Source organism: Salmo trutta, chromosome 1, assembly GCF_901001165.1.
Source record: "Salmo trutta chromosome 1, fSalTru1.1, whole genome shotgun sequence".
NCBI lineage: Eukaryota > Metazoa > Chordata > Actinopteri > Salmoniformes > Salmonidae > Salmo > Salmo trutta.
In genome coordinates, this window is record NC_042957.1 from 74,394,240 (window position 1) to 74,408,624 (window position 14,385).

A 14,385-nucleotide genomic window follows, 5' to 3' on the forward strand; every position below is an offset into this window, starting at 1 on the left:
TATTCATGGCTGTGTTCTTAGGCAAAATTGTGAGTGAGCCCACTCCCTTGGCTGAGAAGCAACCCCACACATGAATGGTCTCAGGATGCTTTACTGTTGGCATGACACAGTATTGATGGTAGCGCTCAACTTGTCTTCTCCGGACAAGCTTTTTTCCGGATGCCCCAGACAATCGGAAAGGGGATTCATCAGAGAAAATGACTTTACCCCAGTCCTCAGCAGTCCAATCCCTGTACCTTTTGCAGAATATCAGTCTGTCCCTGATGTTTTTCCTGGAGAGAAGTGGCTTCTTTGCTGCCCTTCTTGACACCAGGCCATCCTCCAAAAGTCTTTGCCTCACTGTGCGTGCAGATGCACTCTCACCTGCCTGCTGCCATTCCTGAGCAAGCTCTGTACTGGTGGTGCCCTGATCCCGCAGCTGAATCAACTTTAGGAGACTGTCCTGGTGCTTGCTGGACTTTCTTGGGCGCCCTGAAGACTTCTTCACAACAATTGAACTGCTCTCCTTGAAGTTCTTGATGATCTGATGAATGGTTGATTTAGGTGCAATCTTACTGGCCACAATATCCTTGCCTGTGAAGCCCTTTTTGTGCAAAGCAATGATGACGGCACGTGCTTCCTTGCAGGTAACCATGGGTGACAGAGGAAGAACAGTGATTCCAAGCACCACCCTCCTTTTGAAGCTTCCAGTCTGTTATTCGAACTCAATCAGCATGACAGAGTGATCTCCAGCCTTGTCCTCGTCAACACTCACACCTGTGTTAACGAGAGAATCACTGACATGATGTCAGCTGGTCCTTTTGTGGCAGGGCTGAAATGCAGTGGAAATGTTTTTGGGGCATTCAGTTCATTTGCATGGCAAAGAGGGACTTTGCAATTAATTGCAATTCATCTGATCACTCTTCATAACATCCTGGAGTATATGCAAATTGCCATCATACAAACTGAGGCAGCAGACTTTGTGAAAATTAATATTTGTGTCATTCTCAAAACTTTTGGCCACGACTTACTGTATATTGTCTTTGTGTTTAATTGTTGCAGTAAGTATCCATTCCCAGACATTCAGCTGTCTTAGAGGTGTTTACCTTTTTCTGCAGCCTTAAAGGCCCAGTGCATTCAAAATTCTGTTGTTCCTAATTTTTGTTTCATATTGTACAACAGCTCATTAAACCAGCACTGTTAAAGTATGAACAAATTGTATCACTGTTATTTCCTGATAGTTGGTGGTTGAAAATACAATCTACACAGGACCTTCTAATCAGCAGGTTTGCATGGGTGGGAGTTTCGGTTTTCCATGGTGACATCACCATACGGTAAATTGGTTAATAGACCAATAACAAAGAGAATTCCAAACCTCTCTGTCAATAAGTTAGCTTTCAGTTTTCCCATCTCCACTCAGACCACTCCCAGACAGTCCTAGCAAAATTCTTGCTTGAGAAATAGTTTTTTGCTTAAAGCTATTTTTGCCCATTTGAATGGAAGACTATTATAGTAAGTTGCTTAATTGTTACCTAGAAATGATTTGATATTGATATAAAAACAGCTGCATTGGTACTTTAAAACCACAGCCTTAATTTTTTTTAGATCATTGCTTTGAAGCTGTTTTAAAAAAAAAAAATTATGGTGATTTGATAGATGTGTATCCTTCTATTATTTGTGTGATATATTGATTATTATAAACTGGGTGATTCAAGCCCTGAATGCTGATTGGCTGAAAGCCGTAGTCTGTCAGACAATAAACCATGGGTTTGAAAAAATATTACTTTTAACTCTTCTAATTACGTTGGTAACCAGTTTATAATAGCAATAAGACACCTTGAGGGTGTGTGGTACATGGCCAATATTCCACGGCTAAGGGCTGTATCCAGACACTCCCTGTTGCGTCGTGCATAAGAACAGCCCTTAGCCGTGCTATATTGGCCGTATACCAAACCCCCTCGGGCCTTAATGCTTAATTAATTACAGTCTCTTTGGTTTTGATGGTTTGTTAAGGTGGGTTAATGTGTTGATTTTATTTCATGTTTATTTTTTGACTTAATTGAACTTTTAACAATTATTGATTTATTTGAACCTTCATTTTGAACCAGATTATTGACTTTGATTTTGAGTGAACGTTGAAAAACATTCTGTAAAACTGACTTAAGACAAATAAAATAATCTTAAAATCACTGGCCATTACACCTGTTTAAGTGACTGAGAACAGAAATTGAAGGGGAGAATGTAATTAAAGCTTGTGTGTAATTGGGGCACAGCTGATAAATGTGGTTAAATAATAATGTATTTTTGTTGTGTAATCTGAGTAATTGTTTTATGTTGATTAAAAATGTAGATGTATTTAATTTTACAATTCTATTTAACTATGCATGTTTCTTGTGATGTAGCCTATATTGTAGCCTATATTGTGATGTATTTCATTGATGAAGATTAATATATATATACAGTACCAGTCAAACATTTGGACACACCTACTCATTCAAGGGTTTTTCTTCATTTTGATTATTTTCTACATGGTATAATAATAGTGAAGACATCAAAACTATGATATAACACATATGGAATCATGTAGTAACCAAAAAAGTGTTAAACTAATTGTATATTTTAGATTCTTCAAAGTAGCCACCCTTTGCCTTGATGAATGCTTTGCACACTCTTGGCATTCTCTCAAACAGCTTCATGAGGTAGTCACCTGGGATGCATCACAATCTAACAGGTGTGCCTTGTAAAAAGTTAATTTGTGGAATTTCTTTTCTTTCTTTATGCGTTTGAGACAATCAGTTGTGTTGTGACAAGGTAGGGGTAGTATATAGAAGATAGGCCTATTTGGTAAAGACCAAGTCTTATATACAGTTGAAGTCGGAAGTTTACATACACCTTAGCCAAATACATTTAAACTCAGTTTCACAATTCCTGACATTTAATCCTAGTAAATATTCCCTGTTTAAGGTCAGTTAGGATCACCACTTTATTTTAAGAATGTGAATGTCAGAATAATAGTAGAGAGATTTATTACAGCTTTTATTTCTTTCATCACATTCCCAGTGGGTCAGAAGTTTACATACACTCAATTAGTATTTGGTAGCATTGCCTTTATATTGTTTAACTTGGGTCAAACGTGTCGGGTAGCCTTTCATAAGCTTCCCACAATAAGTTGGGAAATTTTGGCCGAATCCTCCTGACAGAGCTGGTGTAACTGAGTCAGGTTTGTAGGCCTCCTTGCTCGCACATGCTTTTTCAGTTCTGCCCACACATTTTCTATAGGATTGAGGTCAGGGCTTTGTGATGGCCACTCCAATACCTTGACTTCGTTGTCCTTAAGCAATTTTGCCACAACTTTGGAAGTAAGCTTGGGGTCATTGTCCATTTGGAAGACCCATTTGCGACCAAGCTTTAACTTCCTGACTGATGTCTTGAGATGTTGCTTCAATATATCCACATAATGTTCCTTCACGATGCCATGCATTTTGTGAAGTGCACCAGTCCCTCCTGCAGCAAAGCACCCCCAAAAAATGATGCTGCCACCCCTGTGCTTCACGGTTGGGATGGTGTTCTTCGGCTTACAAGCCTCCCCCTTTTTCCTCCAAACATAACGATGGTCATTATGGCCAAACAGTTCTATTTTTGTTTCATCAGACCAGAGGACATTTCTCCAAAAAGTACGATCTTTGTCCCCATGTGCAGTTGCAAACTGTAATCTGGCTTTTTTTATGGCGGTTTTGGAGCAGTGGCTTCTTCCTTGCTGAGCGGCCTTTCAGGTTATGTTGATATAGGACTCGTTTTACTGTGGATATAGATACTGTTCTACCTGTTCCCTCCAGCATCTTCACAAGGTCCTTTGCTGTTGTTCTGGGATTTATTTGCACTTTTCGCACCAAAGTACATTCATCTCTAGGAGACAGAACGCATCTCCTTCCTGGGCGGTATGACGGCTGCGTGGTCCCATGGTGTTTATACTTGCGTACTATTGTTTGTACAGATGAACGTGGTACCTTCAGGCATTTGGAAATTGCTCCCAAGGATGAACCAGGCTTGTGGAGGTCTACAATTGTTTTTCTGAGGTCTTGGCTGATTTCTTTTGATTTTCCCATGATGTCAAGCAAAGAGGCACTGAGTTTGAAGGTAGGTCTTGAAATACATCCACAGGTACACCTCCAATTGACTCAAATTATGTCAGTTAGCCTATCAGAAACTTCTAAAGCCATGACATCATTTCCCGGAATTTTCCTAGCTGTTTAAAGGTACAGTCAACTTAGTGTATGTAAACTTCCGACCCACTGGAATTGTGATACAGTGAATTATAAGTGAAATAATCTGTCTGTAAACAATTGTTGGAAAAATTACTGTCATGCACAAAGTAGATGTCCCAACCGACTTGCCAAAACTATAGTTTGCTAACAAGAAATTTGTGGAGTGGTTGAAAATCGAGTTTTAATCTCCAACCTAAGTGTATGTAAACTTCCGACTTCAACTGTATATATATATATATATATATATACACTTTTATATTTCTTTATTATTCTTTTTAAACGCCTGCTTTCAACGGGGAACAAATGTATTACTTATTAAATGCACATTTCTGAGAATGAGGGAAGGGAGGGACTGACTTTCACACTCCACCCACACAACGAGGAGGCAGTTCTGTTGCTACCGAAAGCGACACGTCACCATTGGTTTCTGCAGAAAGAAACCATAAAACGCATGTCCTTTTCTGTAGAATTATGTAGCCACAGTACGTTTTTATCATTTTAAGCCAATTGATTTGGTATTTAGTCGAGATAATTCGAGACAGTTAATCCTGTGAATGGACATTTATTCGTTAAGTGAAACAGCAGCAGAGACAAACGATTTGAGAAAGCATCAAATCTGAAGGTAGGTTGCTAACCCTTAACATGTATGACAATAAAATGACTTTTTCGTTCATTTAGGCTACTGTCTGAATTGCATTGGCTGTAATGGACCTACCACTATCCTTGCATTTGACGCGAATGGTTGTGTGCGCATTCTGCATGGTGCACTAATGTTACAGTAGCCTACAAGCTTCAATAATACTAGACTATTTGTTTATTTAGTCTGTTTGTGGTAAGTTATGTGCGCTAGTGTGAGGATTAAGTTTGGATTCGATTTAACACTTGATTTATCAATGGATTGTTACTGTTGCCTACGAAACGGTCAAGTAAAATGTCGCAGTGAACCAAGAAAATGTAATCCTTGCAGTGAACACGGGAGGGGGAGCAAATTGAATCCTTTAGTTCCATTAGTCGACATTAAAACGTGTACAATGCTTCCGAGACTCGCTTGAACTGTCCATTCGAGTAGTCCTAAAAGCATAGTTGATTTGGTTCAGAATATGAGGCTACTGCAGGCTACATTCTCCAGTGCACTCCATTTGAAAAGCCCGGGCTCTCAAATCTTCACTTCCGTCGACACGCCCATTTCTGGTAAGGGGAAATAATAAAAGTGAACAACTGATATGAAATTACACTTCATTAGTTTTTAAGTAGTTGCTGTAATTACATTAAAATGTTTACATTACATTAAATCACAGAAGTAAATCATGTCTCTGCCTATCCAGATAAATGTCATGAGTAATCCAATTTATGCTTTATCTGTAATGTGATTGGATGGTGTGACGCAATTTCGTAGCTTCCGGAGGCACTTAGAGGCCAATTTGAGCATAGTATCACTGTGCAGGCGCCTCTCAAATTTTGTAACAATGTGGAGTGCTCGGTATAGCTCTGCATTGACATTATTGGTTGATGCCAGGTGGGGGCCGTGAGGACCTCTATAAACACAAACTCACTTTCTTGACAACTTCCTTCACAACAGCTCTGCAAGGCGAAGCACAAGAAGTATGAATGCCCTGACTTCTGCAGAGGCCATATCACTGTAAATGCTGCAAGTCCAATGCAGACATCAGATTGACCTTCTATGCTTGATCTGAAAATGTGATCGGAGGCTCCATATGGAGGGTGTGACACAATTGTGGAGCCTCCAAAGGCACGTAGAGGCCAAATTGAGCTCTGTACCGCATTGCTGTGTGCCTCCCAAATTTTGTAACGATGCAGAGGGCTCCGTACAGCTCCGCATTGACATGATTGGTTGACGGTAGGTGGGGGCGGGAGATCCTGTATAAACACAGACTTCCTTCACAGCAGCTCTGCTCAACAGCTCTGCTGCTCCGGGAAGAGCAAGAAGTATGGATGCTGCACTGCCAATGCAGAGGTCGGATTGACCATGCAGAGCCTTTTAAACATGTACCATATGCACAGCAGTGTTCTAGAATATCAGACCGTTGGCTTTCATAGGTTGTCTTTTTTAGGATTCTCACGTGGCTCAAACAATTTCTCCAACTGTCAACACATTTCAATAGAATAAAGGACTTGTACGTGGAGTTTGTTGGGAATTTTGTTGAGGTGCGTGTTCTGGCATCGCATCCCCTTCTGATGGTGGTCTCAGTCTGTAGACTCCGAATATGTGGACGCTTTACGTTGTTTTGTCGCCCCATTCATTTTCAATGGAGGGAAGTGAAGCGGGGCGGAGGACCGTTGGGCGACGTGAACAGAGTGGGACCAAAGTTGGGGAAAGTTGAACTTTATGCAAATACTCTACGATATCGCGGCGCTATTGACCAATCGAAGCTCACTTTAGCATCCAGCAGTTACTGGATTGGCTATTGATAACTAGCAATACCTATCGTGCTTGCTAGCTACCACATTAGGGCGAAGCTAGCGAGGCGAAATACAAGTGCTAGTTAATCAAGACAGTTATGCATACATCTCACGTCAGGGTTACAGTCTTAAATTTTGAAATTAAATTGACATCGGAACAAATAATGCTATGCTCTGGCTATTGTGGACATCAGTCTGTGTTATGATCACCGACCCAGCTAATACTCTCATTGTGGAGGAGTGCTTTAATAGTTGTCGGGCTTTACTGTAGTCTACCACTGACAGTAATATTTTTATGTTCATGGGGGATTTAAAGGTCCTGTGAACCAGACTGTGCATGCACTCTAAATGCTTTTTATTTATTGTGTTTGTCTTCAGATGTCCGCAAGAAAGCATATCTACAAAAGGGTCAAAGCAGAGGTCAGTGCCAAACTGAAACGGTTGAAGTCAAAGAAGATCAGACGATTTCAGCGCCATCTGTGTAGGAAGATGGATGATAAGAGTGTTAAGATGATGGGAGTGAAAGGCATTGTGGCAGTACTGATGAAGACATATGGAGAAAATGCCAGTCACATTGTGTCCTCACTTCTAAAAGACATTAAATATCAGAGTAAACCAGGACGAAGTCAACAAGGTGAGTATAGGCATTAATACTCAATAACTGAAATGTATGAGTTCACACAGGAGTAAAGGCGGGATTTTGGGCTTAGTCTTGATTATAGTATTTACTCAGTAGCATTTATTTTCTTATAAAGATGTAAGTATAATTGTTTATGGAATGACATACCCGGTAAACTCCCCTCACAATAAAAGATCTGTGTGTGCATTGTATTACAACAGTGAATTTCATGACCTATATGCAATGTTTTCTGTATTTTATGGACTTAATCTTGGTCCAAAAAAGGCCCCTAATCTCTCTCTCTAGTCAATGTTAAATGATTCACCAAAGATATACGCCTTTCCTCCATAGGCATTGAGAGCGAGGAGATTCCAACAATATCTCCCATCAAGGTAGAGATGGATGACCAACAGGTAATGGAGCATTTTTTAAATGTTCTTTCCAGCTACAGGGATTCTGAACGTTCCTATAGATGTGTATGGGACATAGTTTTTTTTCTTTTCATTGGCAGTGCCATTGATGCTTTCACCATTTTGAGCAGTCAACTGGGTGGGGCTTGGTATGGGTTAGGAGGGATCATAGAATTCCATTCAGGTCAGCAGGAGGGATCACAGAATTCCATTCAGGTCAGCAGGAGGGATCACAGAATTCCATTCAGGTCAGCAGGAGGGATCACAGAATTCCATTCAGGTCAGCAGGAGGGATCACAGAGTTCCATTCAGGTCAGCAGGAGGGATCACAGAATTCCATTCAGGTCAGCAGGAGGGATCACAGAATTCCATTCAGGTCCGCAGGAGGGATCATCCAATGAATTATACTGCTGTGTGAACATTCTGTAACTGTAGATGGCAGTAAATCACCAACCTTGTCTATGTATCTGTTTAGACTAAACACACTGCAGCATGGTATGCAGCTACACTCTAGAACAGTAGGTGGTGGTATGATCCTATTCAGTTTATTTATGAAGTGTCACTACACTCATAGAAGTAAAGAAAACCCACAATGGCTCTGGCCTTGTTGTCACAGAAGCGGCCATTGCTGAAGATAGAAGATGAGCTGTCTAGTACATCTCTATGGTATGGGTTGACGAGGCTAATATGTTATTGTTTCTTTCCCTACATACCCAATTTGATGGATGTGACACCTCTAAGACCAACCACGCTGGAGGACCACTTGATGCAATGCCAAGTGGCGCTCGGTGTACAAACACAGCAACTAATGGAAGCAACATTTATGCACCAATGCTAACTGGGTGTTCAGTTGGAAAGGACTTGAATTTAAATTGTACCACAAATATTTATGGTGAGAGAAGGTGTCAGGACTTTTGGGGCAAAACATGGGTGGATCACTGTTTTATAAATTGTATGCATCTTTGTAAGGTGCTCTTCTAGCCTAGTTTATTGTGATGTTTATGAAATGTATTTTCTCTCTAGGCCATGTGTACACTGGAGGGGATATGATTGACCAGCAGGTAATGAATGGGAATTCTTGTAGACAATCTTTATAAGATTATGGACTGTTGCCAGCATTAACTCTATATGTTATTGAAACACTGTATTTGAAATCTAAATGTCTGTTTTGTTAATTCCTGTAGATGCCAGTGTATGACCAGAACAAGGAGAAACGGAGTAAGTCAAATTCAGTTGTTATCCCAGAGCAGAAAAACAGACTAATTTCACCCAAAATAACACATTTGTTGTTTTGTTGCTCTTTTTGAAGACATCCTTCGCATCAGAGACAAGATCAAATTTTGCCAGAAGATGAAGTCTGAAAGCATACAAGAGGGTATTGAAACCCAAAGCACATCAGTCCTTAACAAGGTCTACACAGAGTTGTACATTGTGACCTGTGATTCTACCAGCATCAATAAGGAACACGAGGTGTGGCAGGCTGAGACGGCACACCTCAAAGACTTCTCTGAGGCCTCCGTCATAAAATGCCAAGATATCTTCAAGCCTGCCGAAGACGAAACTATCAGATGTGTGATGACAAAGGGAATCGCTGGCATTGGGAAGACTGTGGCAGCTCAGAAGCTCAACTTGGACTGGGCAGTTGGAAAAGAGAATCAAGATCTAGATTTTCTATTCCTCCTACCTTTCCGGAAGCTGAATTTGATAAAACGCCCGTGCAGTCTGCATGGACTTCTTCAGATCTTCTACCCTGAACTTGAAGATGTAAACGTTAGGAAGATTTATGATGAACATAAGATTTTGTTCATCCTTGACGGCCTGGATGAGAGCCAGCTGTCACTAGAGTTTGATGAAATTGATAACGGGCTGATATCTGATGTGTCTGAGTCTGCTTCACTGGACGTTTTGCTTACAAACCTCATCACTGGCCGTCTTCTCCCTGGGGCTCTCCTCTGGATAACCTCCCGTCCAGTAGCGGCCAATCAGATCCCTAGAGAGTATTGTCATCGAGTTACAGAGATCAGAGGGTTCAATGATGCTCAAAAGGACGAGTACTTCAGGAAACACATCAGAGATCCAGAGATGGCCATCTCAGACATAAAAGCGACACGGAGCCTGTACATCATGTGCCATGTACCGGTGTTCTGCTGGATGGCAGTAACTGTGCTTCAGAATATACTGAGTAAAGACAACAAGAGCGGGCCAAAGCCTCGATCTTTGCCTACAACCCTCTCTGACATGTACATGCATTACATTAAGATCCAAACAAGAATTAGTTTCGAGAAGCATGGACCAACACAGGGGAAACAACATCCTTTGATGTCAAACAAAGACATGATTTTGAAATTAGGAAAGCTAGCATATGAGAACCTGGCAAGTCAAAATGTGCTCTTTACAGAACAGGACTTGGCAAACTGTGGTGTTAGTGTCATGGAAGCTGCTACATGCCCTGGCCTGTGTACAGAACTTGTAGAATTAGATAATGGACTGGATCTCACGAAAGTTTATTGTTTTGTACACTTGAGTGTTCAGGAGTTCTTTGCTGCTCTGTATGCATTTCATGAATTTGAAAATGGCAGGACTGACTCAGTGAAAGCCTTAATCAAAAAGAGGAAAGGTGGCACTTTGTTAGATTTTCTCAAAGATGCTCTGGACAGTGCATTAGATAGTAAAAATGGACACCTGGACCTTTTCACACGCTTCCTTTTCGGGATCTCTCACGACTCCAGCCTCCTTCAAGACATTCTGGGAAAAACAACCAGCAGTTCAGAATGCAACAAAAAGTTAATTGGCTATATCAAGATGTTGAAAAGGAAGGACCTCTCTCCAGAGAGATGCATCAACTTGATCCACTGTCTGCTTCAGCTGAAAGACCACACCATTCTACAGAATGACAACAACCAAGTCTCGCCTTCAGACACACAGCCAACTCCATTTCAGTGTTCTCTCCTGGCATATATGTTCATTATGTCAGAGAAGCCTGAAGAGTTTGACTTCAGGAATAACAAAACTTCTGAGGAAGCTTTTCGCAGACTGGCTCCTGCTTTGGTGTCTTGCACTGGAGCGTTGTAAGTATCACTCACTATTTGTGTAGCATGTTTATATCGCACAAGTAAATCATTTTTTTTTCACATACAATATAAATTGAAAAGTTGAATGGCAATTATGAACTCAATCTTTTTCACAGACTCAACTTTTGTGACATCACAGCACTGGAGTGTGAAACTGTAGCCTCGGTTCTTCAGTCTGAGAATTCCCATCTGACAGTCTTGGACCTGGGACACAACAACCTGGGCGATGAAGGGGTGATCCGCCTCTGCTGTGGGCTGCGGAACCCCAACTGCAAGGTGGAAACCCTGAATCTACGCCACAATCATGTGGGAGTTGACGGTGTCAAGGCAATCTGTGAAGTGCTGACTTGTCCCACCTCAAAACTTCTGAACTTGGACCTCAGCAGCAATGACCTTGGGGACCCGGGGGCAGAGTTGCTTGCTTTTGCCCTCCACAAGCGTTGCAAGCTGCAAGCACTGAGGTATGTACATCAGTACCAAATAAGACAAATACACATTTGAAGAGGTTCATCTGTGCTGATCACTGTGCTGACCTATGGATATAGATGGTTCTTCAAAGTTCAATGTTTCTAGTTTTAATGGTGAAACAAATTTGTATGTTTTCCATAATTATTTTTCCTATTCTCATTTACAGGCTATCTGGCTGTTTGATCACATTGCCTGAGAATGTGTCTGTCCTGGCCATAGCTTTGAGGTCAGAATCCTTCCAGATGAAAGAGCTGGATCTGAGCTACAATCCCCTCAGAACCGTTGAATTGGATTTCCCGCTTCAGCTGAAGTGAGTTAGATTGAGTAAAAAGACAAACGTGTCTCTGAATAAAATATTAATGAGTAGAGCTAAACATTGAGAGATTAGAACTTTAACAATTAAACTATTTAATTAAACTAATTCAACCTTCTAGATATGAGCCCTGTTACATGCTAGTGTTATTATACTGCATCCCCTGAGTAGTATGAGCATTTCTAGGCTTTCATTAATACCTCTTTATTTTGTGTGTTTTTCAGCATGGACCACGGAGGAGAGAGCAGGAATAAACCAGGTCTGCAGAAATGTGAGTAAATGTCCATTTATCATTCTCACCTTTATGAACACAGTGATTCACAGTGGTCTATGTAGAATATTTGACATACGTACAGGAGGACCATGTGCCAATTTATAATAGTGTCAAGTGTAACCGCAAAGCTTGTGTAGCAAGTAACTGAAACTTCTAATCTACAAATTACAGATGCCAGTGAGGTCACACTAGACCCCAGCACAGTAAATGATTTCCTGTCCCTGTCTGAGGGGAACAGGAAGGTGACGCGCCAGAGGAAGGAGCAGCACTATCCCATCACCCAAGAGAGGTTTGATGAATGCAACCAGGTGCTGTGCAAGGAGGGCCTCTGCGGGCGTCATTACCTGGAGGTTGAGTGTCTACACGACGTACATATAGGCATGACCTACAAGCAATTAGAGCGGAAAGGAGCCGGTGACAATGTAATGCTAGGACGGAATGCTGTTTCTTGGACTTTGTACGCCTCAAAGGATAAGTTTCATGCCAAGCATAAAAAATGTATTCACAACTTACGGCTCCCTGAAATCAAATCAAATGAGTCCTATAGAATAGGGGTGTTTCTGGACTGGCCAGCCGGCATCCTGTCCTTCTACAACATCTCTGAGTCTGACAAACGGACCCACCTGTACGCATTCCACACCACATTCACTGAGCCCCTTTATCTTGGGCTTAGACTTCAATCCCCAGCTGCAGCCATTTCTCTCAAATAGAGTAGACTACATCTAAGCATTGTCTTTCAGAAAGTAAATGTCCCAATGGGTGGGACAGGGGTTTTAGAAAAGTTTGTGGTCACACTTAGGTTTTAAGGTAATGAAGTATACTTGAGTACAGAATGGCCCGTGGGTTTACAATACTGTTATGTTGTATCTCTCCTTTATTTCTCTGAATAAAGAATGTACAATAATGTGATATATACTGTATAGCCATAATAACGTCATTTTAAAAGAATGTCAGAAGCTGGCTAATGATAGAACAACTTTTTCATGACTGTGCCTTCAGAAAGTATTCACACCCATTGACTTTTTCCACATTTTTTTGTGTTACAAAGTGGGATTAAAATGGATTTAATTGTCAACGATTTACAAAAATAAAAATATGTCAGTGGTAGAAAAATTCTAACATTTATTACGAATGAAAAATAAAACACTATCTTGATTGATTAAATCTCTGGTCACCCCCAAAGCCAATTCCTCCTTCGGCCGCCTCTCCTTCCAGTTCTCTGCTGCCAATGACTGGAACGAACTACAAAAATCTCTAAAACTGGAAGCACTTATCTCCCTCACTAGCTTTAAGCACCAGCTGTCAGAGCAGCTCACAGATTACTACACCTGTACATAGCCCATCTATAATTTTGCCCAAACAACTACCCCTTCCCCTACTGTATTTTTAATTGATTTATTTTGCTCCTTTGCGCCCCATTATTTCTATTTCTACTTTGCACTTTCTTCCACTGCAAATCTACCATTCCAGTGTTTTACTTGCTATATTGTATTTACTCTGACACCATGGCCTTTTTGCCTTTACCTCCCTTATCTCACCTCATTTGCTCACATTGTATATAGACTAATTTTTCTACTGTATTATTGACTGTATGTTTGTTTTATTCCATGTGTAACTCTGTTGTTGTATGTGTCAAACTGCTTTGCTTTATCTTGGCAAGGTCGCAATTGTAAATGAGAACTTGTTCTCAACTTGCCTACCTGGTTAAATAAAGGTGAAATAAAAAAATAAGAGATATTCACTGCGTCAATACGTGTTAGAATCACCTTTAGCAGCGATTACAGCTGTGAGTCTTTGGGTAAGTCTAAGAGCTTTGCACACCTGGATTGTACAATATAGACCAATTATTATTTAAAAAATTCTGCAAGCTCTGTCAAGTTGGTTGTTGATCATTTCTAGACAGCCATTTTCAAGTCTTCCCTCAGATTTTCATGCCGATTTAAGTCAAAACTGTAACTAGGACACTCAGGAACATTTAATGTCATCTTGGTAAGCAACTTCAGTGTAGATTTGTCCTTGTGTTTTAGGTTATTGTCATGCTGAAAGGTGAATTTGTCTCCCATTATCTTTTGGAAAGCAGACTGAACAAGGTTTTTCTCTAGGAGTTTGCCTGTGCTTAGCTGTATTCTATTTATTTTCATCCTAAAAACAATTCACTAGTCCTTGCCGATGACAAGCATACCCATAACATGATGCAGCCACTACCATGCTTGAAAATATGGAAAGTGGTACTCAGTGTTGTGTTGGATTTTCCCCAAACACCGCTTTGTATTCAGGACAAGAAGTTCAATTCTTTGCCACATTTTTTTGCAGTATTACTTCAATCAATCAACTTTATAAAGCCCTTTTTACATCATCTGATGTCACAAAGTGCTATACAGAAACCCAGCCTAAAACCCCAAACAGCAAGCAATGTAGATGTAGAAGTGCCTTGTTGTAAACTGGATGCATGTTTTGGAATATTTTTTTTCTCCGTACAGGCTTCCTTTTCACTCTGTCATTTAGGTTACTATTGTGGAGTAACTACAATGTTGTTGATCCATCCTCAGTTCTCATATCACAACC

At 40.8% G+C, this 14,385-nt stretch overlaps 1 protein-coding gene across 2 annotated transcripts; it reads left to right on the forward strand.

Moving 5' to 3' along the window:
• The first annotated feature begins 4,630 nt into the window (after window positions 1-4,630).
• LOC115207555 (NACHT, LRR and PYD domains-containing protein 3) lies at window positions 4,631-12,733 on the forward strand. 2 transcript variants are annotated; one of them, XM_029774748.1, is made up of 11 exons: window positions 4,631-4,866; window positions 7,044-7,299; window positions 7,636-7,878; window positions 7,911-8,586; window positions 8,718-8,755; window positions 8,879-8,912; window positions 9,004-10,762; window positions 10,882-11,226; window positions 11,400-11,543; window positions 11,771-11,817; window positions 11,992-12,733. In XM_029774748.1, exons 4-11 carry the CDS (start codon window positions 8,358-8,360, stop codon window positions 12,528-12,530), a joined length of 3,135 nt encoding a protein of 1,044 aa, XP_029630608.1. In that variant the 5' UTR covers window positions 4,631-4,866; window positions 7,044-7,299; window positions 7,636-7,878; window positions 7,911-8,357; the 3' UTR covers window positions 12,531-12,733. The 2 variants fall into 2 exon arrangements, with proteins under 2 accessions (XP_029630608.1, XP_029630599.1); XM_029774739.1 differs by having other exon boundaries at window positions 7,636-7,697; window positions 8,436-8,586.
• Window positions 12,734-14,385: the final 1,652 nt, after the last annotated feature.

Coding starts and splice junctions, on each gene's coding strand:
- LOC115207555 (XM_029774739.1), top strand. CDS start 7,044: ATGTCCGCAAGAAAGCATATCTACAAAAGGGTCAAAGCAGAGGTCAGT. Junction 8,587..8,717: donor TTGTACCACAAATATTTATG/GTGAGAGAAGGT, acceptor TTTTCTCTCTAG/GCCATGTGTACACTGGAGGG. Junction 11,227..11,399: donor TGCAAGCTGCAAGCACTGAG/GTATGTACATCA, acceptor TCTCATTTACAG/GCTATCTGGCTGTTTGATCA.